Here is a 25,606-nt window from a genome sequence, read left to right as displayed (position 1 = left end):
TTCCTATTTTACAAGAGTAATTTCCTCGATGATTAAGCGTGTGCTCGTTTATTATTGGTCATTAGCATTGACTTTCTAAAGACTGGCGGGGAATTGTTTTGGAGTTAAGTAACATGTTACTCATGTTATGTTGTATAATATGTTCAATGAAAATGTCATTTTTGGATTCAGATGTGACACGATTAACGAATATCTCTTGTTTGGATTTGACAAGTCTATTATGTTACAAATAAAGAGAGAATATGAAAAGAAGAATGTTGGTAAATTCCTCATAGTGATTCTAATTTAGTCAAAACACTGCTGAAAGTTCGGAGGAAATGATAATTCACTACCTTATTGGAAAGCCCTTGCTTCCTTCCTCCAAATCCTAGAGCACCGTGGAATCTAGAGCCGATCAAGTTTCTCGACCGAAATCCTCAAACTTTCAAACCAGTCGAGACTCCAACCGGGGATGATGTAGAATTCTGGACCAATGAAAGCTCGTACCAGCAATGTCGTCGGATCCAACAACCGAGGATACACTATGTTACCATTATAAAAGATTGGGACACGCTTGCTATATTTAAAGTTTAGTATGAACGGACTTCTGACACAAAGGAGACCATTTTATCATGTCTCTATTCGAAAAAGACAAACCTACAATAATAGTCTTATTCAGAGGTGGAAAAACCGTCGGAGTAGGTGACTTCCGTTAATTAGGTGATTGACGATTTTAATGGTCATTGAACTGATTTTTTTTTTTACATTTAGCTCTTAGGATTTGACATTTGAAATTACATTAGTTGTCTGAAGGTTGCATAACGGAGTTGACATTGAGTTGAAGTAAAATACAGATTGCCTTCAAATTAAGTCTAGTGCATCTTCCTTAACTATGACTAATCAAAAACACGATGAGAAAATGGAAATAGGAAAAGAGTTGCAATTTGCATCAACATAGCTTGTAATATGCTACCATATTAGAAATATTAAAATTGTTTTGTCTTTAATACAAACTTAGTCTTCAAGATGATACAAACTTGGTCTTCAAGTTTGACAAACTTGGTCTTCAAGATGATACAAACTTGGTCCTCAAGTTTGACAAACTTTGACCAAGTTTGTATCAAACTTGGTATTCAAGAAAATTTCCTTAGGAGTAGTATAAATAGGTTATCTCCTCCTTATTTGTGTAAGTGTGTATGAAAAGCCATAGAAAGAGAGAGTTGAGAGTTGTGAAAAAAAAGCTTATAGAACTAAGCTTGTATTCCTCTGTGAAAAGCCTGTGCAAAAGGCATTTTGAATATTATTCTCTCTCGTTTGTGTATCTGTGTGCTTCTCACCAAAATCATCAAAGTTTGTCCATATCCTTTTTGGTTCCTACAGTCTGAAGGTTGCATAACGGAGTTGACATTGAGTTGAAGTAAAATACAGATTGCCTTCAAATTAAGTCTAGTACATCTTCCTTAACTATGACTAATAAAAAACACGATGAGAAAATGGAAATAGGAAAAGAGTTGCAATTTGCATCAACATAGCTTGTAATATGCTACCATGTGCTTGACCACTGTGAGAGATCTCCTTTTTTACCTTTTTGGCAGGGGCTTTATGCTTATCAGTGATGTCGTCGTCTCCAACAACTGAGTATATACTATGTTACCATAATAAAAGACCTTTGCCCATCATCATCTTCTAGTTTTTGCTCTTATCCCAGATTGACACATCCCCGAACCAAGACCTCAAGTCTTTTAGTGGCCTCAAGAATTCTAATCACTAGAAAGGAATACGGTATTTTCATTCACGATGATCAAGCCGATTCGTGAAGAAAATTATATATAGCTAATCCTTAAATGACCTCAGATTACGAGAGACACGAATTTTACATGCCCGACTTTATTCAACAATACCCAAATTTCAATCGGTGTAAGTTTAGATTGGAAAACATGGACCTGGAAAATGACACCACTATCTAGGAGAAGAGGGAATTTCTCCAATTATTACTCGGAATTCTACACGTTGCTCTACAAAATCATAGTCTGAAAAACGGGCGTACGCTATGTAGCTGTCTGTGACCAGGAAGTCAGCGGGGTCAGCAAGCACAGGCAGAAGTCAGCAGCAGCAGCAATTAGCAGAAACGGCAAGGTCAGCAAAACAGAAGCAGAAGCACATGGGGGTGTCAGCAGCAACGTGCGGGGTGGGGAGGAGGAGGGGGTGTTGGGGGAGAGCAGCGGGGAAAGAGGAGAAGTCAGCAGTAGCATGGGCGGACGTGGGATTGCAGCGGAAAAGAAGGAAAGAAAGTCAGCAAGCAAAACAGAAGCAGCAACGTAGGGCTGCTCGACGGGAAAAGAGGAGGAGGAGAGAGAGAGGAGTGGGGTTCAACATTATCCCGCAAAATCTTGCCCAATTTCCTTTTTTTTTTCAAATTCCGATCAACTCGATAATTGGCCACGCTTAATGAGACGACGTCCGATAAATTAGTCGTGGAAATCTTGAAACTTCGACGCCCAATTCGGATTTTAATTAATGGTCAAATTCAATCGAATGCGACTTTAGCGTATCTCGAACTAACGAGCAGCTTTTAGGAATTACGTGTATCGACTCATGGCCAATTCGATATCGAGCCACATCTAAGTTTACTCGAGCCATGACGACCTCGGTTGTCATGTAATTGCGAGGATCAATCACTAGTTCCGAATGACGCGATCGTTCGAATTAGGTTTAGGATCGATCGAAATTCATACAATGGCCATGCGGAATCACCCGCGATTCAATTGCACAACATTTGCGAATCATTCTATAACCATTTTTGGATTGACCTATAACGGCCCAAAATATTCCCTAAATGACCTCAGATCACGAGAGACACGAATTTTACATGCCCGACTTTATTCAACAATACCCAAATTTCAATCGGCGTAAGTTTAGATTGGAAAACATGGACCTGGAAAATGACACCACTATCGAGGAGAAGAGGGAATTTCTCCTATTATTACTCGGAATTCTACACGTTGCTCTACAAAATCATAGTCTGAAAAAAAGCGCGTACGCTATGTAGCTGTCTGTGACCAGGAAGTCAGCGGGGTCAGCAAGCACAGGCAGAAGTCAGCAGCAGCAGCAGCAATTAGCAGAAGCAGCAAGGTCAACAAAACAGAAGCAGAAGCACATGGGGGAGTCAGCAGCAACGTTGGGGGGGTGGTTTTTGGTGTGGTGGGGGAGAGCAGCCGGAAAAGAGGAGAAAGTCAGCAGTAGCATAAGTGGACGTGCGGGTGCAGCGGAAAAGAAGGGGGGGGGGGGGGGAGCAGCGGGAAAAGAGGAGAAAGTCAGCAGTAGCATGGGTGGACGTGGGAGTGCAGCGGAAAAGAAGGAAAGGAAGTCAGCAAGCAAAACAGAAGCAGCAACGTGGGGCTGCTCGGCGGGGAAAGAGGAGGAGGAGAGAGAGAGGAGTGGGGTTCAACATTATCCCTCAAAATCTTGCCCAATTTCCTTTTTTTTTTTCAAATTCCGATCAATTCGATAATTAGCTACGCTTAATGAGACGACGTCCGATAAATTAGTCGTGGAAATCTTAAAACTTCGACGCCCAATTCGGATTCTAATTAATGGTCAAATTCAATCGAATGCGACTTTAGCGTATCTCGAACTAACGGACGACTTTTAGGAATTACGTGTATCGACTGGTGGCTAATTCAATATCGAGCCACATCTAAGTTTACTCGAGCCATGGCGATCTCAGTTGTCATATAATTGCGAGGATCAATCACTAGTTCCGAATGACGCGATCGTTCGGATTAGGTTTAGGATCGATCGAAATTCATACAATGGCCATGCGAAATCACCCACGATCCAATTGCACAACATTTGCGAATCATTCCATAACCATCATTGGATCGGCTTATAACGGCCCAAAAAATTCCCTTGTCAATCATTATGGACGAAGTGTCAATCCATGGCCAAGTTATTAGGTCCACGTACTTGATTCCTATCTAGCCATTCCCTAACGGTTAGTTTACTCGAGAGTGATCAATTCCGAGCGAGATTTAACTGAAAGCGCATTGAAGAAATATTCATTTCATAAATCCCGAAAATAGGTCGAAATTTAGAATGTCACATTATAACAATTTACAAATACCCGATGAAATATTGTCTTACCGACTCCTCTAAAATCTTACTATTACTTTATGTAAATTACCATCAATATCGAGAATTTACCAACAATCCAACAAACTAATAAATTATCAAATTCTATGAAATTTACTAGTGTTGGTAGATGATGTAAGTAAATTATCAACGCTATAAAAAGTCTAGCAACTCCTCTGAATTTTTAGTAGTGTTGTAAGTACTTAAAAGGATGTGAAAGGACACTAATGAAAACATAGAGCATTTAGAGCTACATAGGATCTAATAGGTGACGACACATCAGTAAAATATCGACCTAATGAAATTCATAGAAGCAGCTCAATTTAGCTTGATAAGATTTTGTTAGTTGTTATAGGTGCTTAAAACATGCAATGTTAGAACGTGCTTAGATTCTAGTCAACATAAAACACTGGAAATGTGGGAAGGATGATTTTGGATTAAATTAGGATATTAATAAAAATTGATGCCAACGTTTATTTCTTATGTCTATTTCGGTGTCTCTCCACTTAAGAAGAACAATCCAAGCACTCAAAATGGTGTGAAAGTATTACTGATAAAGTTGGAGAATCTTGTTAAGGGTCGTGAGTTGTTAATTGTTTTGATTGAATTTAACTTGCTCAAGGGACGATTTCAAGTAGTCTCTGAGTTATTAAGGCATTTACAAAGTTACTAAAGATATGATCTTGAATTTACTAACACAGTAGAAAAAATCTCTCATGCAAATTCATTTTTGCTCTCAAAATTTGCTCTTATTGGTGGTTTTTTTCTTTTTAACAGAACAATTAGACAATATTGAAATTACAGGTCAAATTCAAGTCTCCGTACCCATTGAATCTCTGGTTTGTAGAAGTGAAGCATTTTCCCGTGCTTTACTTGGATGTCTAATTGACCCATCAAAAATTGATTAGTGGTGACTTCTAGATGAAATTGATTTGCATGTTAACAACTCAAACCCTAAGTCGTGAATTGGTATGGGCTTGGGAGAGCTCGAGCTAGGTTTAACTTGATAATCCATTTAGCCAAACCATCTAGACGGCTGGGCCAGTTCGGGGAGGTCGCGACACAAATGTTGTAATTCAAGACATTTCAATTAAACATGGTGCTGCTAGTTTCCTCCATTCAATACTAGAATCTCAACGCTGGCTCTGATACCACTTTGTTGGAGAGAACCGGGCAACAATTCACCAAGAACCAAACCCAATCCAAGATCAATATCTCCCCCGAAACTAAACCGACTGAAATCAACTTAATCTTAGCAACAACTACCAATATTCCAACAATACAACCTCGCAATTATGAGGAGGCAAATGCACAGAACAATACCAAGATTTAACGAGAAAACCCAATGAGGGAAAAACCACGGACCGCCCAAAACACTCCACTAATCACCAAGAATAGTAGGATACACAAAGTTTTTCTCTAGTCACATACTAGAGGCACTACATCAACAATACAACATCATTTCCATCACCACAATTGTGGATTTACATGAATGGATGAGAAAAACCCTAACCGCGATTGGAGAATTCGGAGGAGGATCTCAATGAACGAAATGATCAACTCGTAGCCCTCGGTCTCATAAATGATATACTAAAATTTATGCCAATTCCAACAACGTTTGGCTCTCGAATAGGGACCACAAGCTGCGGCCCCTTTTCTTCCTTTCTCTCCTCTGTTCTCTCGGTGAGCACTCCCTGTTTTCTCTCTCCTGGGCACACTGCCGAAGCTGCCCATCTTTTTCTCTTTTGTTTTGTTGCTCTTTTGACTTTTTTTTTTGACTTTTCTTCTTTGTTTTTCTTTTTTCTTTTAATTTTAATGTTAGCTGGGCCCACAAATGAGGCGGGACCCAGCCAAGAAATCCTTTGGAATCGTGGTGCAAAGAGGTGCAATAGAGTCTGCGTTTTCACGATTAGGTCCTTTGGATTCGTGGGTAAACAAAAACAATGACTTGGAGTCTTGAAAGCGATAAGAGAAGAAAATGTATGCCTTAGCAATTGTTCTACGACCAATTTTGTCCGTGTACTCTTAAAAAATAAACAAGAAGGACGACTTAAAAAATAGTCAACATTTTCACAATGACTTGAATCTTGAAAGCATCGAGTCTTGAATAAGAGAAAGCATTGGAAGAACACACATTTGGATCTGAAAACAGAAAAGACAAGTTACGAACAATGAAGAAAAGGAATGCCCTTGCAGCTCTAACACTAGCCCCTCTGTCCTTTTACTCTTACAGATTCCTGCAGCAGAACACAAGCATGGTCCCTCGGCATTACAACGTGTTCCTGAGCTACGGAGATGGAGACACTCGGACTGGCTTCGCCGATTTCCTATACAACAGCCTAGTAGCTGCAGGGGTCCACGTGTTCAGGCACGACGACGCGCTCCCGGTTGGCAAGCGGATAGGCCCGGAGATTCTCCGGGCCATTAGGAGTTGTAGGATCGTGATTCCTATCATCTCCGAAGAGTATGCGCAGAGCAATTGGTGCCTCCGCGAGCTCATGGAGATTATGGATTGCCACAGACATTATGGCAAATTAGTCTTTCCTGTATTCTATAAGCTGGATGTTGTTGATGTACGTGATCAACTCGGTAGGATTAAAGAGGCTCTATGTCAACTTGAGAAGCAGTACAGTTCAGAAGAAATGCAAGAATGGCGAGAGGCGCTGACTTCTGTGGCGAGGATTAAAGGATGGATATCAAACAATGTTGCTAATGGGTATGTATATATTTATGTTTATATGTGCGTATGTACGTATCTCTTTGAAATCTGAATCCGAACCCCTGTGCACTTGGCTGGGAATGACTGATCCAGAATCGCAGGGTCAGGGGAAGGAAGGATGAAACTGTACGCCTAACTTTGGTTTTACACACTGTATGTGTGTGTGTAGGCACGAAGGAGATCTGGTGAATATGGTGGTGGCAAAGGTTTCAGATGAACTGCAGACGACATGGATCGAACGGCTCCCCGTGTTTCCTATATTGATGTCTAATTATTGCGTAAGATCAGGTATCGCCTAATTCCATTTGAACCAAGCGCCTACCATTATTAAACATTCTACGTGTTCATCATGTGAGAGTTTTGGCCTTGCTTCAATTCCCACATAGAGAGGGCATGTAAGATTCGTGTGGTTTCTGACCTAGACCGATTCCGTGGCTTTTAAAAGTTACCTTGGTTTTTTTTTGGGATGGTCTCATGATTTGCATTGGCTTCATCTTATCACCATCACTTTGCTTTGTCTTGTTGGATGGCAGTGCATCATTACTTTTTGCAGAATAAAAGAAGAGAAAGTAAATGGCGAGTGTTCGTGGCCTTTCGTGGCCCTGATACTCGATTTGGCTTGGCAGCTTACCTCTACATCAGCCTTGTAGCTGCAGGAATCAGAGTGTTTAACGATAATGATCCATTCCTCATAGGGAAAGATGTTGATCATGAGATTTACAATGCTATAGACCGCTGCAAGATATCCATTCCGATTCTCTCTGAAAATTATGCCAAATCTAAATGGTGTCTCGACGAGCTAGCTCAAATGGTTGAATGCAAGAGAAGAAAGGGGCAAAAGATACTGCCCATCTTTTATAAAGTGACAACCTCACACGTGAAAGATCAGTTTCGAAAAGACATGCTTCAACATAAGGAGTCGGTCGATGGAAATATTTATGAGGGGTGGGAGCGAGCTCTCAAGGAGGTTGAGTCCTCCCACGCATGGGTATCGCAGAATATCGACAATGGGTACTTACTTTCATCGTTCCCCCAACACCTTAACCTGATCCTATTATTGGAAATTTCCTATACTTCTCAGCGCTTACTTTAATTTTATTTGGCAATTGACAGGCATGAAGGGGTACTTGTAAAATTGGTCGTCAAGGAGGTTTCGAGGTTGTTGTACGATCCCCAAACACGTCCCATCCCCAGGCACATCTCCCGTATGTGATTCCTGTTCTACAAGAGTAATTTCCTCGATGATTAAGCGTGTCCTCGTTCATTGTTGGTCATTTGCATAGACTTTCTATAGACTGCCCTGGAATTGTTTTGGAGTTAAGTAACATGTCACTCATGTTATGTTGTATAATATGTTCAATGAAAATGTCATTTTTGGATTTAGATGTGATACGATTAACGAATATCTCTTGTTTGGATTTGACAAGTCTATTATGTTACAAATAGAGAGAGGATATGAGAAGAAGAATGTTGGTAAATTCTTCATAGTGATTCTAATTTTCTTGCAACACTGCTGAAAGTTCGGAGGAAATGATAATTCACTACCTTATTGGAATTTTGGTAAATTCCCGATGGTGCTGGTAATTTACTTACCCTACTTATACATTTTTAAAAGAGTTGGTAATTTACTACTCCATTGGAATGTAGATATGCAGGGAATTCACCCACAGTTCAAGATGAGTTGGTAATTTACTACTTTCTAAGTAAATTCATAATAAGTTACCAACATTATTAGAAATTTACTACCCGCTTCAAAATTTTACCAACGATGGGAAATTTTCCAGCTTTCATGCTATCTATCTGACTGAGGTTCAACACCAAAAACTTCGGTCTTGGAGTAGGGTGCGTAGAAGTTGAACGTCACTATCATCACCGGCCGGTCAAGAAGTTGTTCTCTTCGAACTTAAGCGACCTCACCAGGGCCTTAGAGAGATCATTCATCATTGATTTCACCTTAAATTAGCTACACCATAAATAAATTATCAATGCTCAATGATTAATTTATCCAATCATGCTAAACAATACCTTCCGAATGAAAATAAGTCAGTAAATTCTCTATGAACTCGCGTCTACTCTGCAAAAGCCAAATACATGCTGTTCAAAGGAACATTCATGATATAATTTTTGGATAAGTTAATAATTGTTGATGGATGGACACTTTAGAGGGGGTTGGCAGTAAATGTTGCATGGAGTTAGTAACACCATCCGTGAATCTGCACATGTGATCGAGCCATTGCTTGCAAGAGTCAAAAGATTGGTAACTGAACAATAGTATGCAACGATCTAAATAATTGTTGTCATCGATAATAAGTTTAAATCCATGTAGGTGCCGGTAAATATTGCAATGAATTTTAACTCTGGTTTATGGATCGGTAGGTTTTTTCAAGCTATCATCAGTAATTTCTCAGAAAAATCTGAAAATTAACCATCACAGCCATAATTTGAATAGTAATGTATGTCATGCATGGTATCAAGCTCTCATTCCTTATTTTCACCATATTACGTATGTCTTTCAATTATAAGGCTTGGTGATTATTGTAATAATGAGTTGGTAACTCAAAATGAGGACAAAATTGATGTAGCTAGCAAGGATCACCTAGAGGGGGGTGAATAGGTAATCTTAAACAATTTTTGATAATTTATGCGAAAATGAAAGAACACAGTTGAGTCTGAATAAAATTCAGATTCAAGCAGATTATATAGACAGTGCTCTTGATGTGCAGAATGTAAATAAAGAGATAATGGATAGAAAATCTGCACACAAGTTTATAGTGGTTCGGCTTATAGCAAGATTACGTCTACTCTCCCACGCTGACAGCCTACCGGCTGGATTTCACTATGTAATCAAGAGGAATTTACAGATTCTGAGTGATAGCACTCTCGTGTATGATAGGACTCTCTATCTCATACAGTCACTCTTACAAAGTAATCCCCAAGATCTTAATTTTTGGCTCAAAAAGACAAGAGAAATGGCAAAAGAACACTACAAGTGCCATTACTTGTGTACGGCGCTCACTTTAGTGCCATAACTTTTTTTTGGATCACTTTAGTGCTAAAATTTTTGAAAAACGATCACTTAAGTGCTACAATTTTTGAAAAACGATCACTTAAGTGCCAACTTCGGTGCCGTACACAATTTTTCGCCGGAAATCTGACGTGGCATTTTTTTTATTAATTTCTGAAGCTGACGTGGCTCGCCGGAGTCTCGTCGGAGATTGGCACTTAAGTGATCGTTTTTCAAAAATTTTAGCACTAAAGTGATCCAAAAAAAAAGTTATGACACTTAAGTGATCGTTTTTCCTCCGACTTGGCACCAAAGTGATCCGAAAAAAAGTTATGGCACCAAAGTGAGCGCCGTACACAAGTTATGGCACTTATAGTGTCCTTTTGCCCAAGAGAAATGATTGGAGTAGACTCAGACTTTGGACTTGTTGATTCTTGATTCTGTACTTCCTTCTGCTGCTCTTGATCTCCTTAAATACTCCTCTACTTCCAAACTAGCCGTTGGACAGCTTTTAGAGGATCATCTTCCAATCTTCACCTTGGACAGATTTGTATAGAAAGGATTGAGTAGCCGTTGGATGACAGATTCTGAATCCTGCTGATTCTGGTCGCCCGTACAATCAGAATCTTGGTTTTCATAAATAGAGCTTTATCCATTGTAATGCATGCTTGTCGTAATCTTTGATTGTCAATCAATTTAATTGAGATTGAGACAATCAAAGCTTTCCTTCTGTGAAATCCATACCAGATCACTAGCTGTTATTTTTCGTTCTGAGTTCTGCGTCTGAAGAATTTCTACATTTGCTTCTGCTTCTGAAAAGTTTCAGCTTTTGCATCTGCTTCTGAAAAGTTTCAGCTTTTGCATCTGCTTCTGAAAAATTTTTCCGTCTGCGTCTGAATAATTTCAACGACTGAGTCTCAGAATTTAGATTATGTGGGTCTTCAATAAGATATGAACTAGTTTGTAAAGTTTGAAAATCTTCATTCTAAGCTTTCAGAATATATATACTTACCTGGAATAAAATAGTTTAGAATAAGTATCAGATTTACAAAAACACGGAAGGTTTTGTCAACTTCAAAATTAATAGGAGTTTTCTTCAACAATCTCCCCCTTTTTTATGGTGACAAAACTTCCTTTGCAGATTGAATCAATTTGAAATAAATAAGTATATTAAGCGCAAGAAACACAGATTGAAATTGAAAGAGCAAACTCTATTGAGATCTGTGTCTTTTTCTTCCTCTGTATATAACCTGCATATGATATGCATATTTAATGTTAGTATGGCAATATGGCAAATCTACATATAATTTCTCCCCCTTTTTGTCATCAGCAAAAATAATAATGGAGAGAATAAAACATTGACATAAATTTAACCAAGCAGTCTAACATGAGGAATTGTGAAAAATATTACAGACCAACAAAAAAAGAGACTGTTGAAAAGCAGGCTATTTTTTGGAAGGGGTTCGAATTAGTTGAAAATTTTCCAGAATGGAAACAGGTTCCTCGATCTTCGAAGTGCATTCTCCCACAGCTTTGTCCATGTTGGTTGAACACAGAGCAATAGCCTCTTCAAGTTCTGCTTTATCTTTGGCTGCCTGAAGATGTTGAGATTTGTTGTTTTCCTCAACAATTTTGTGAAGATTCTTCACATCTTGTTTAATTGCAGCTTGCTTATCCTTAATCTCGAGCAGAAGAGAGAGAATTGTTTCATTATCTAAGGGCTGTTCCTGGACATTTTCTTGTTCAGACTGATTGAACCCTATTGTTGTTGCTGCTTTTGGAATCTCCCCCTGAATAGGTGCATGATCTTCAGAAACATGTTTTTCGTGAATTGGTTTTGAAACCTTTGGAGTTGGTTCAGAAATATGTTCTGGACCATCAGTATGGCCTGTTCCAAGGTGGTCTGCTTCTGCTTCATCACTTTCATCACGCAGAAGAATTTTTCGTTTCTTTATGCACACCTTTAGTGGGTTGAAGATTCAACCTGCTTGCTTGCTGATCCTGCTCTTTTTCTCTGCCGTTTCTCAATTGACTTCCCAACAGATTGAGCTTCAGAAGATTGAGCATCCTTTCCTTTTAATCTTTCCCTTAAATCATCAAATTGCTTCATTTTTGAAAGCATTTTTTCTCCAACATACATACAAGGAACAAGATTTTTCCTCAGCTCATCAGGAATGGATATCTTGTGGAACATGAAGATTCGTGAGATGAGGGCACCATATGGAAGTTGCCCCTTGTCCTTCTGTAATGCTCTATATATATGGAAAATGATGATATGGGGAAGAGAGAAGGATTGACCTTTCAGGATTGCCCAGATAAACTTAATTTTTGACTTGGATAAGTCAGTCTTGGATGCTGCTTTGGGCTTCAGACAGTTGATAATGATCTTGTGTAAAATCACAGATCTTCTAGACAAATCTGAATAGGAAAGATGCCTTGTGGAGCCTTGAGCAAAGTTTGCATTCTCTGAGGTCACCCTGGAAGCATCTTCGATGCTCACTTCCAGTGGAGTAAATATGGAATGTTTTGCTCCAATAATCGATGCCAAATCCTTAGCTTTTAAATCAAACTTTTTGTCACCAACAGTAAATTAAATCTAGTTGGGTGACAAAATTGAAAGATTAGAGTAAAAGCATGTAGTCAGTTCAGCATAGACATTTGCAGACTGCAAACAAAATTCATAAATGCCCAACTTGGCAAACAAATCCTTTACTGAAATACCAGCCTGTTCCAGATAATCAAAGTCTACGATCCGATGGTTCATGACTCCTCTAGCAAACAATAACTTATAGAACATATTGTGCTCATTGCTTCTAAATAAGCCTCCAGTTCCTGGCATACCAGATGCAATCCCAACTTTCATTTGAAAAGTATCAAAGAATTTACCATCATCATCAGGAATGACAAACTTGGTTGCACTGGTGGTTTTAGGGCTGATTTGAGCAAATTTTTTTTCAGAGGCTGTTGATGATTCTCCGACTTTTTCTTTGTCCTTTTTGGAAGAGGACTCTTTTGTTGTAGAGCTAGCCGGAACAGTGTCAGTTTGAGGACAAACCTTAGAGTAGTTTTCCGTAAGATGTTTTTCAGAGAGGAATCCATTGTCTCTCAGACAATCACACAGAGTCGATGGAGAGGCATTGCTTCTCTTCAACCTCTGATAAGCTTTCCATACAAGCTTGATGCTCTTAAAACGAAAATCTGTTTTATCGGTAGTTTTGGGTGGTGACAATCGAGGAGGAGGGGTCGCCTCTGAAGGTTCTTGAAGCTGGTCGGATCCTGAGTCTGAAATTTCTATATACTCCGCCGGTGCTGTAGACTTGGAGTCTTGATTGAGAATTCGTGAAAATCTTCTCTTGAAAGGCATTTGATCACTTTTGGAGAGGAAAGATTGGATTTTTGTAGAAGGAAGAGAAGAAGTCGACTCTGAGAATCGAGAGGGTTTGGAGAAGAAAGTTCGTACGATAGGGTTTTGAAAAAGAGAAAGACGAGTTTATAAGGAGGAGGACAGGTTTTGGAAGGAAAAACTTACTTTTAGAAAATATAAAAAGAGATCCCAAATATGTAGGAAGGAAATATACTTTTTGAGGCACAAACACTCATGATAATATCATAACAATATATAAAGCACAATTAGTCAGATAAATTAGAACACGTACCCAATTTGCTTCCTAAAGTAACAATTATGAAAATATCCTGTCAAAAATGCCAAAAAAAAATATACTCGCCAAAATTTGAATTAAGTACGTACCTTTCTTTGTGAGTCTGAAAAGGATATTCAGACTGAGAATTTTGAGTCTGAAAAATTCCTGTCTATCAAACACTTCAAGAAAATGGATAAGTGATGCACAGTCTGTTTCTTATGAACTCAAATGAAGATTTATCAAGAGGTTTTGTGAATATATCAGCTAATTGATTCTTAGAATCAATGAATTGAATATTCACATCACCATTTTGAACATGATCTCGAATGAAATGATGCTTTATTTCAATATGCTTAGCTCGAGAATGAAGAATGGGGTTCTTTGTCAAGTTAATTGCACTTGTGTTGTCACATTTGATTGCAACACTTGATTCTTCAATAGCAAAGTCTTGTAACTATTGTTTCATCCACAGAATCTGTGCACAGCAACTTCCCCAAGCTACATATTCTGCTTCTGCTGTAGAGAGTGCAACTGTATTTTGCTTCTTTGAGTACCATGATACCAGCATATTCCCAAGCAGTTGACATGTACCTGTAGTACTTTTTCTGTCCACTTTACATCCAGCTAAATCTGCATCTGAATAACCAGTAAGAGTAAAATCTGAATCTTTGGAATACCAAAGACCCATCATTGGATAAGTTCCAATGTATTTGATTATCCTCTTTACTGTAGAAAAATGAGATTCCCTTGGGTCTGATTGAAATCTTGCGCACATACAGACACTAAAAAGTATGTCAGGTCTAGATGCAGTAATATATAATAAGGATCCTATCATGCTTCTATGTACCTTCTGATCAACCTTTTTACCATTTTCATCTTTGTCTAGCTTGGATGATTGAGACATGGGAATGTCTGTCTTCTTGCAATTTTGCAATCCAAACTTCTTGACAATCTCCTTTGCATACTTCTTTTGGCAAATGAATGTACCTTCTTTGGTTTGTTTCACTTGTAGCCCAAGAAAGAATGTTAATTCTCCCATCATACTCATCTCGAACTCGTTCTGTATATTCTTAGAGAATTCCTTGCAAAGCAATTCATTAAAGAATCTAAAGATTATATCATCAACATATGATTGATGTATTACCTCTGGATTCATTCTCCTCATTCCGTTTCTCAGTCTCATATGATTGGAGAGTTCCAATTAACTCATTCACTGATAGAGGCTTGATCCTTTGTGTCTCTCGAAGAGATGTTTTGATGTTATCCCACTGATTTGTCAGTTCTCTCAGTAGTTTGTTGACCTTCATAGCATCTGAGACTGGTTGTCGTTGATATGCAAGACCGTTTACTATGTCAGCAAACCTGTCATACATATCAGCAATTGATTCTCCAGGCTTCATTTTGAAGGATTCATATTGACCAAGCAGAAGATTGATTTGAGTTTCCTTGGCTCGATTTGTTCCTTCATAGGTAGTGTGGAGAGTATCCCAAATTTCCTTAGCTGATTCACAAGAAGCAATTTTTTTATATTCAATAGGAGATAAATCACAATAGAGAGAATAAATTATTTTGGAATCTAAAGTTTCTCTTTTGGATATCTCAGATTGAGAAACAGGAGGATCTGCAGCTTTGCTTCCGTCGGCATTTTCTTTAGAATCAGAGGATTTTGGATTGACTCCTCTGATGATGACATCCCATTGCATGTGATCAATCGACTTTATGAATGCCTTCATCTTATTTTTCCAGACACTATATTCCTTGCCATTGAAATATGGTGGTCTGTTGTTGCTCTGTCCTTCAATGAGCTCCGGAGCACCAAAGCTAGTCATGTAGATCGTTAGCTCAAAAGTAAAACACTTCAAAACAAAATGAGCAACCAAGCTCTGATACCAATTGATGTAGCTAGCAAGGATCACTAGAGGGGGGTGAATAGGTGATCTTAAACAATTTTTGATAATTTATGCGGAAATGAAAGAACACAGTTGAGTCTGAATAAAATTCAGATTTAAGCAGATTATATAGACAGTGCTCTTGATGTGCAGAATGTAAATAAAGAGATAAGGGATAGAAAATCTGCACACAAGTTTATAGTGGTTCGGCTTATAGCAAGCTTATGTCCACGCTGACAGCCTACCGGCTGAATTTCACTATGTAATCAAGAGGAATTTACAGATTCTGAGTGATAGCACTCTCGTATATGATAGGACTCTCTATCTTACACAGTCACTCTTACAATGTAATCCTCAAGATCTTAATTTTTGGCTCAGAAAGACAAGAGAAATGATTGGAGTAGACTCATACTTTGAACTTGTTGATTTTTGATTCTGTACTTCCTTCTGCTGCTCTTGATCTCCTTAAATTCTCCTCTACTTCCAAACTAGCCGTTGGACAGCTTTTAGAGGATCATCTTCCAATCTTCACCTTGGACAGATTTGTATAGAAATGATTGAGTAGCCGTTGGATGACAGATTCTGAATCCCGCTGATTCTGGTCACCCATACAATCAGAATCTTGGTTTCCATAAGTAGGGCTTTATCCATTGTAATGCATGCTTGTCGTAATCTTTGATTGTCAATCAATTTGATTGAGATTGAGACAATCAAAGCTTTCCTTCTGTGAAATCCATACCAGATCACTAGCTGTTATTTTTCGTTCTGAGTTCTGCGTCTGCGTCTGCTTTTGAAAAGTTTCAGCTTCTGCATCTGCTTCTGAAAAATTTCTCCGTCTGCGTCTGAATAATTTCAAAGATTGAGTCTCAGAATTTAGATTATGTGGGTCTTCAATAAGATATGAATTAGTTTGTAAAGTTTGAAAAACTTCCTTCTAAACTTCCAGAATATATACTTACCTGGAATAAAATAGTTTAGAATAAGTATCAGATTTACAAAAACACGGAAGGTTTTGTCAACTTCAAAATCAATAGGAGTTTTCCTCAACAAAAATGTCGTCGAAACTATTGACAGTAACCACTCCAAGAATTTGTAGTATATGGTAAAGGCTAAAGTTACCTAATTTGTATGTAAATATATTGATAGTATGTGTACATTGGTATTGGTTATTAAATATAATAATTAACGGTAGATTGACAGCCATTATTAAATCAATAAATTAAGACTTTACAGATGAATTAGAGGTTGGAGAAGTCTTAGAAATATGGATGTAACTATCGAGGAGTCCATCAGTTGGTTAACCAATTGGATTTGCTTTAACATGGCCACTTGATCATTTAAGGCTGTTGATATTAGAGCCGACGTGTAAATAAGTGTCTTGGTTGAAATGCAACAGACGTAGACGACGGTCACTTTCCGGGTCGACTTATAAAAAGAAAGTCTTGATAAAGTATTAATTAATGAGGTAGGTGATGTGTCGTTGGGAGGATCAGCCAAAAGTCTTGGTTTACATCATATAAGAATCTAGGACATTATGTGTGAGGGAAGATTTATTAACAGATGCATTTGTCAGGAAGCAGAAAACTATTTTCTTTAGGGAAAGCCTTGCTCCGTTCCTTCAAAGCCTAGAGCACCGTGCAATCTCAAGCTGACCAAGTTCCTCAACTAAAATCCTCAAACTGTCAAACCACGTGAGACTCCAACTGGGGATGATGTAGATTTCTGGACTAATGAAACCTCTTGCCAGCGATGTTGTCGGATCCAACAACCGAGGATATACTGTGTTACCATTATAAAAGATTGGGACGCGCTTGCTATATTTAAAGTTTTGTGTGAACGGGGCCAACGGTATCCTGACACAAAGGAGACCATTTTATCACATGTCTCTGTTCGAAAAAGACAAACCTACAATAATAATATTATTCAGAGGTGGTAATCCCACCGCTGTAGGTGACTTGTGTTACTTAGGTGATTGACGATTTTACTGGTGGTTGAAGTTTTTTTTTTTTTTTACATTTTGCTCTTGGGATTTGAAATTTGAAATTACATTAGTTATCTGAAGGTTGCATGACGGAGTTGATATTGAGTTGAAATAAAATACAGACTGCCTTCAAATTAAGTCTAGTACATCTTCCTTTACTATGACTAATCGAAAACACGATGACAAAATGGAAATAGGAAAAGAGTCGCAATTTGCATCAACATAGCTTGTAATATGCTACCATGTGCTCGACCACTATGACAGAATATCTCCTTTTTATCATTTTAGCAAAGGACTTTACTAGCATGACAGTTTTTGGGCTATTGTGAGAATAATATCATGTTGTGAGTCAAAAATTCTTAAAGGAGTGGATCCCACAAAAATTTCTAGTTATTTGTTATTTGTTATTTTGTGATCCAAAACAAACTGTTATTTTCACAATGAATTAAAGACAGTCACACGAGCATTAGTCTTTAGGCAAACGTTGTTAAGAGGGGCTTTATGCTTACCAGTGATGTCGTCTTCTCCAACAACTGAGTTTATACTATGTTACCATAAGAAAAGATCTTTGCCCATCATCATCTTTTAGTTTTTGCTCTTATCACTACAAAAAAACATGAATTTTGCCATGGAAATTTGCGACGGGAAATTTTTCGTCGCAAATTTGCGACGGATTTATTTTCCGTCGCAAATTTGCGACGGATTCCAAAAATTGTATTGCATTTTCCAATCCGTCACAAAATCCGTCGCAAATTTGCGACGGATTTTGCAACGGATTCCAAAAATTAGCCACTTTGCATACAGTCCATGATATCACTGGAAATAATCTTAAGTTGAGGATTTAATGTTGTAGCTTCTTGTTGGTAATCATGTTCATCCTTCCCAATAAATATGTCTTTTGACTTGTAGGTGAAGTGGGCATATCTTATTATGATCTCTGAATTAAGGGGGAGTCAAGGTAATTTCATGCTCCTATATTATCGTGTCGACTGTTGCTTTTTGAATGTATATAAGATCTGAATTCAACAAGTAGAAAATGTTAGTGACTATTTCTATTCTTATGCTTGTCATTTAGATAGGTCTCATGACACTGTAATTCTAATCTCATTAAGTTCTCTTCAGTTAATTGGTTGTTATTGTTTGCGTTTGATAATTAATAGTTATGCGAACTAACTTTTATATTACCCTCCGAATTTGTCACATTTACATCTCCATTTCCTTGAACATAGATGGTACTTGCTGTTTATATCTATGTTACCAAATGGAACTGCTTGGTCTTTCGACATATTGTTAGAATTTGTGGAGTTATTTCGGATGCTTGAAAGTCATGCAAAGGAAATACCTTTTGTAAGATGTCCTGGAATTAAATCATAGGTGCAGCCAGAATAAGCATGTACACACAAGGATGCAGTTAGAAATTACATGATGGATTCTTTTAGGTCTAAAGTTACCTGAGAAATTTAGCCAAAGTCAAGTATTGAGATACGCAGCAAAAAAAAAAAAACTCGAGATAAATCCATTACATATGTGACAGGCGATAGAAAATCCCATTTAGTGTTTTTACAGAAGATTTGGTTATTAGGCGTTGATACCAAACTTGCACATTGCTATAGTAATCTTCCCTTCACCCGCTAGTTAATTTCTCAGCTGTCTCAGAGAAATAGACGGTTTTAATTGTTTCTTGATTATATGCCTGTTAATTTCTCAGCTAGAGAATAGAATTTTTTTTCATAATTTTTTTTCAAAATAAATCCGTCACAAATTAGCGACGGAAGTGATCTTCGCGGCACATGGCGCCCATTTTTTCGAATCCGTCGCTAATTCCGTTGCAAATTAGCGACGGATTTAGCGACGAAAATAAACTCTTGCTTCACTTTCCCGACTATTTTTTATTTCGTGGCTAAATCCGTGGCTATTTAGCCACGGACTAAAATCCATCACAAAATTACACTATAAAAAATAAATTGAGCCATGGAAAATTAGTGACGAACATTTTTGTCCGCGGCGGATTAAAATCCGTCGCTAACGGCCCCCCTGTGTTTCCCTCCCCCCCTCCCTCCCTCGTCCGAATTGGGGGGCGGTGCCGCCGAGCTGGCCTCGAGGTACTTCCCCTTTGGGTGTTCCGGTTGGTGTTCGCTGGATGGGGTCGTCACGTTCCGTGATTCTTGCACACGGTTGCCGGCTCGTTCGTTTGATTGCGTGCTCCTCCCGTTCTCTCGGGTGCCTGATTGCTCGATTCTAGCTACGTTCCTGCTCGTTCTCGACTGTTTCGGGTGTAGTTTGGGGTAAAGGGGGTTCTGGTGTTGTAGTTCGTGATTTTAGTGCTAATGTTGCGTGCTGAATTTCAAGCGATGTTTCTGGGTGCGACAGTGGTGTTGCTTGGCTTTTGATTTTCGTATCCAGCGGGGTTCTGTTAGCTGAATTACTGGGCTAAGTGTTCAAATTCGGAGCTTTTGCAATGCTCTCGGGGAAGTAAACTTTTTGGTTATTGGGTCTTGAATTTACACTTTTCTTTACTTGGGAATGTGTTCAGTTCGATTCCGTTGAAAGTTCTTACCTATGTCTGTGGTTCCCCAGAGTAGTATTGGTTAAATAGCGGAAGCTTGCAACTTTTGTTATGCTAAGTGACTGTTGAGTCGCCTTTGATAACAGAGCTTACTTGGTGAAGTCGTTCTGACCTGTAATTCAGTTTGGAATTGGCTCCCCCCTGCTTCAAGTGATTTTGGAGGGTTTAGACCATGGATTTCTCAAAACTTCTAGCACCTTTGATTTTGTTTCCCTTGCTTTTTTGTAATTACAACTAGAAGCTACTGCGTTGAAATTAAAAAAAAACAATGTTACTGTGTTTTTAGGTCTTTATAGTTTGTAAAATGCATCTCTTTGGAAGGTATAAATTACGATTTTAGGTGCATAAACTTCTTGACCAAGCTTTTCTTGAAGTTGTGGAGTGTGCTCTGTCAACGAGGTTGGCATCTTATTTTTCCTAAATGATGATAGATAAGCTCTGACATCTGTTTTAATATGGGTGATGCTATGGCAGTAAAACACTTATCAGCATGGCAAGCCAACTTTGATTGATGGGGATGTATTAACTTGGTACCCTAACCCAGGAAGAATCTCCTAGGATATTGACTCATGGCTAGGAAGGGCAATCAGCAGAAGAATGGGGTTAGTCGTTCCTCACAGGATGGCAAAAAGAAGGGTTCAGAAACACATCAGGAAAGAAGACAAGCTACTGACGTGAAGATTCCTCCTATGTCAAAGTGAAGATTGAGCTGGCCTACCCGGTTGTTTTGAAATGGCTTGTATACTTTGGGAACATAATGTTTCTCTTATCAATGATTTGGTTGGATAGCACTCTTAGGGGAATCGATTCTTTCCTACGTATGGGGACTACATCTTTCTTTTCTATCATATGGTGTGGAATTTTCTCAGCTATCGCTATGGTCGGCATGGTAAAGTTTCTTGTGGTCTCGGTAAGTCACTCATCACTTTTTTCCTTTTAGGTCGAAAAGTCACTCATCACTTCACAAGCTACTTTTATTGACTTCCTATTGTATTGCTGGTTCAAGTTATCCTTTCCCATCCTGACATGACCTGTTACCCTGGATCCATTCATGTTTGTATGTCAATATTTCATCCTGAACTGAGCTTATAAATATGTGCAACTCCTCCTTCTTCCTGTCAAAGTAGAAGAAATCAAAATAAGCATAGAGTATTACCTGTTGTCACTTCCAAACTCCTTGGAGCCACACGGTATTGTTGCTGGATTTTATCTAGTAAGATACACATCCTCTTTTGTCTATGTTCCTAGAATTCATTCCTCAGTTGCTCTTTCTGAAATGTTCAGAATAACTCTATTAAGCACACTTTGCTTCTGCTGCATTCCTTTTTACTGACTGAAGTTTGCATTCATTCAGGTGCTAGCTGTTCTTGTGGGTATTTTTGTGGGGTTGCCGCTGCACTTTTGCTGCTTGCACTTTGTGGCACTGTCTTCTTATGGTTTTATGGAAGTTTTTGGACAACAGCTCTTGTAATCATCCTTGCAGGTAATGGCTTCGAGGCTTTCTCTTAAAGACTTAACTCGATGTCTGCTATTAATGTGCTTTTGAGTTTGTAAGCTTGCTTAGATCCAATATTCATGTACATGCAGGTATATCATTCACATTGAGCCATGAACGCCTTGCACTTTTCATATCAACGATCTATGCCGTGTACAGTCATTATGTATCCTTTAGAAGCTGAATATATTAACATTTAATGTGGAAACAATGTCACTATTTTGTGTCTAATTCCAGACAATTTATGTTTTGTAAAAGAACATCTTTGAGCAATTCTGCATAAGTTATGCAAATGAGAGGTTGCAGCAACATTTCAACCGGTATTTGTTAAAACTGGAGCAGGAAGTGAGCATCTCACATGGACCGTGTCTTTAGTTTTGTTCAGTATTTATATGATTGGTGTTGTCGCTAAAAGCAGGATATTCTTTTTTGATTCATTTCTGTCGTCATTATTTATTGTGCAAAGATTAGTTATTGTGCAAGATTATTTATTCTTTCGTTATGTGTACTATAAAGAAAAATATTTATGTCATTCTTGTGGAAAATGTAGATGAATGTATTTCATTTTCATATTATTACAATATTTTGATGTTATTAAGTGTTTAATCAATGTTAAATATAAATTCCAAAAATTAATTGTGCTTTTAATTAGGTTTAAAATCAAAAAATAAAATAAATGATTTTATCGTACGATCACAAATTACAAAAGTTCATTGCAAAAATAAAATTTCGTCGCTAATTTCATCCCTAAACGATATTCATTGCAGAGTTCGTCGTTAAAGAATTAATACAAAATCGTCGCTAAATTTGTTCATGAATAATGATCATGGCAAAAGTAAAAAAATTTGTTGACAATTTTAGCGACGAATTTTGTGACGAATAAAGTTCGTGGCTAATTTGCGACGAATTTTGCGATGGATAAAGTTCGTGGCTAATTTGCGACGGATAAAGTTCGTGGCTAATTTGCGACGAAATTTGTGACGAATTTTGCGACGAAATTTCCGAAGAATAAAGTTCGTGGCTAATTTGCGACGAATAAAGTTCGTAGCTAATTTACGACGAATTTTGCGACGAATTATTTGCGACGAATTTTTTTCCGTCGTAATTTTGCGACGACCTATTAGCGACGGAATAATTTCGTCGCAAATTCGATTTGCGACGGATTTTGCCAAATTTTTCGTCGCAAAATTCGTCGCTAATCCCTTGTTTTTTTTTAGTGTTCTTAAGATTAATATACAGCTTATTAATATGTAAGGCTGTCAACACCTTCCTTAAATGCATCAGATGATCCTCCTCAGTCTTACTATAAATCAGGATATCATCAAAATAAACTACAACAAATTTGCTAATAAAAGATTTTAAAACTTGATTCATAAGTCTCATGAAAGTACTTGGAGTATTGGAAAGTCCGAAAGGCATCACCAATCATTCGTACAACCCCTTATTTGTTTTGAAAGCTGTCTTCCACTCGTCTCCAGGCCGAATCCGAATCTGATGGTATCCATTCTTCAAATCCAGCTTCGAAAACCACTTAGCACCGTGCAACCTATCCAGCATGTCATCCAATCTCGGAATTGGAAACTTGTAACCCACGGTTATCTTATTAATGGCCCTGCTATCTACACACATCCGCCAATTCCCATCTTTCTTAGGAGTCAACAAGGCCGGAACAGCACATGGGCTCATGCTATTCTGAATGTGTCCCTTTTGCAACGTATACTTCACTCCATCCTTCACGAGGTTATACTGATTGTTTCTTCCCGAATGCTGAGCATCTACATCAAATTGCCACGGCCTCCCAAATAACACATGACATACATCCATGTCTACTACATCACAATACAGCTCATCATGATATTTTCCAATGGAGAATGAAATTTTGCATCGTTCAGTCACTTGAATGCTTTCCGCTCCAGATTTAATCCATCCTAACATATAGGGATTAGGATGCTTCTCCACAGGTATCCCCAGCTTCTTCACTGCCTCCTTCGCAATGATATTCTCCATACTTCCACTATTAATAACCACAGCAAAGATCTTTCCCAGAATGGTGCACCTGGTTCAGAATAACTGATGGCGCTGTGAATCATCTTCTTGTTTTGGGGCCAATATCATCCTGCGCACCACACAGTTTACTTGCTCCTCTTCTTTATCTTCAAAATTATCGTCCTCACCATCCGGCACACAGCAATATCCATATTCCTCCTCTTCTCTCGCTGCTACGTTTACGGTCTTTCTCTGAGGGCATTCGTTAGAACGGTGCCCAGGCTGATTACACCTGTAACACTTTATTGCGGCTGGTTTAGTATAAGGGTTAGGGTTCGCAGTTTTCTGTGCTTGTGTTCCCTTATCCCTCGGCTCGTTCATAGGGCGCTTTTCTACCGTCTTATCTTCCAGATTTCGCCCTGCGTTAAAGCGATTATTGAAACTGCTCTTTTCTACCGAATTGCTCGAACTGCTCGAACTGCTACCTCGATAATTTTCGTAGCCTCTTCTTCCCCTATCTTGCTGCGTCAATTCTGCCTTCATCGCCATATTCTTGGCTTCAGTTAAATTTCGCAGAAACTACACTCCAATTTTATCTCGAATGAAGGGTTTCAAACCATCAAGATATCCAGTCACTTGCTGTCCCTCCGTCTCTGATAAATTATTCCGCTCCGCCAATCTCATAAATTCGGCCGTATACTCATGCACAGTCCGATTACCCTGCTGACAATATTGGTACTGCTGGAACATAATCTGTTCATAATCGGGTAGAAGGAATTCTTGCTTCAACAACCTTCTCATTCTAGTCCAAGTTCAAACTCTATCTTTCCCTTCTCGCTCCCTCTTATTCTGCAATCTCTCCCATCATGCAGACACACCCCCCTTTAATCTACAGGCTACTAATCGCACTCTTTTGTCACCAGGTGTCTCCATATAGTCGAAAAATCTATCTATATCAGCAAGCCAATCCAGAAATTCTTCTATACCCAGACTTCCATTAAAATAAGGAATATCGACTTTCAATTTAAAGTCGTTACCTTCACGATCGTCGTAACGTTGTCTTCCATCTCTCCGATCATATCCTCTTTGAAATCCTCCATAACGACGTCTGCTGCCATAATCAGCACGATCCTCATAAAAAATTTCAGTTTCTTCTTCTTCCGAACTCTCTGAAAACAGAGGTTTATTCTGCCTGTGGACATGAACATACCTATCAACAGGATCACCACGAGCAAGATCTGCACCCGGCCTTCTGTCGTTCCGCCATTTCCGATTCACATCAACGCCGAGACCTTCGAATCGTTCTGTTAACTCGTCAAATCGTTCTTCGAAACGACGAAGACTTTGATCGAATCGTTGATTCAAGCATTCCATTGAATGCTGCTCCAAACGTTGCAGCACGTCGTCCCCAATGGTTGGGGCTCCAGTCTCCTAAGCATCGTCACGAAGACCATCGCCAGTCGCCATAGGCTTTGATACCACCTGACACAGCGTTCCGCGAATAATTCAAGCAAAACCTTGCTTAGAGAGAAAAATTTCGAAATTCAATATTGATGATAGTAATGTTCTGTCTTCAAAACAAACCCTAAACACCCTTTTATAGGAGTTAAACCTAATTACAATAGGAAACCTAATCATAATAGGAAAGTTACATAATCTGAATTGGAAACCTAATCAATATAGGAAAGTTACCTAATCTGAATTAGAAACCTAATCATAATAGGAAATCTAATCATAATAGGAAAGTTAATAAGCATCAAATAGCAAAATTACAAAAACGACCCTTAAAATTAACTCATAAAAAATTACAAAAATAATAGAAAAAAAACCATCTAATCGCATCACCGTTTCGCTTTCCGTTTGGACTTCTGTTTGTCCAATCGGTCCAGAAACGCACCACTAATAAATTCCGCATCACTTCAGAGGGTGGTCCAATGTCCGCTGTCACATCTGCCCTCATCCCGGAGATCCACTTTGGCGGTCCACGGCGACGGTCCACCATCCACAAGCGCCGCCATCTGCGAGCACCATGGTCTGCGCGCGCTGCCATCTATGGTATCATCCTATCGGCAATTCACCGTCGTCGACCTCTTCCACGAGCACCATTGATCTCACTCTCATCACCACAAGACTTCACACGTAGGAATTTTGTGGGTCAGATAAAAGGAGGGAATTCTGGGCAACGTGGAAAAGGAGCAGCAAATAAACGGAGATT

At 38.7% G+C, this 25,606-nt stretch overlaps 1 protein-coding gene across 1 annotated transcript; it reads left to right on the top strand.

The window, feature by feature from the left end:
• Positions 1-6,281: 6,281 nt before the first annotated feature.
• Positions 6,282-8,042, top strand: LOC115693987 (uncharacterized). Its single transcript, XM_030621068.1, has 4 exons — positions 6,282-6,826; positions 6,999-7,117; positions 7,363-7,840; positions 7,943-8,042. Exons 1-4 carry the CDS (start codon positions 6,282-6,284, stop codon positions 8,040-8,042), a joined length of 1,242 nt encoding a protein of 413 aa, XP_030476928.1.
• Positions 8,043-25,606: the final 17,564 nt, after the last annotated feature.

Source organism: Syzygium oleosum, unplaced genomic scaffold, assembly GCF_021117445.2.
Source record: "Syzygium oleosum isolate NSW1041296 unplaced genomic scaffold, Sole_v2.1 Sole_v2.29, whole genome shotgun sequence".
Classification (NCBI taxonomy): domain Eukaryota; kingdom Viridiplantae; phylum Streptophyta; class Magnoliopsida; order Myrtales; family Myrtaceae; genus Syzygium; species Syzygium oleosum.
The sequence above is the reverse complement of the archived record's forward strand: the minus strand, read 5'-3'. Positions and strand labels throughout refer to the sequence as shown.

Bases quoted from the DNA above. Each gene is read 5' to 3' on its own strand.
- LOC115693987 (XM_030621068.1), top strand. From the start codon at position 6,282: ATGAAGAAAAGGAATGCCCTTGCAGCTCTAACACTAGCCCCTCTGTCC. The intron at 6,827-6,998 runs GTATGTATATAT...GTGTGTGTGTAG, and splicing joins TCAAACAATGTTGCTAATGG to GCACGAAGGAGATCTGGTGA. The intron at 7,841-7,942 runs GTACTTACTTTC...GGCAATTGACAG, and splicing joins TCGCAGAATATCGACAATGG to GCATGAAGGGGTACTTGTAA.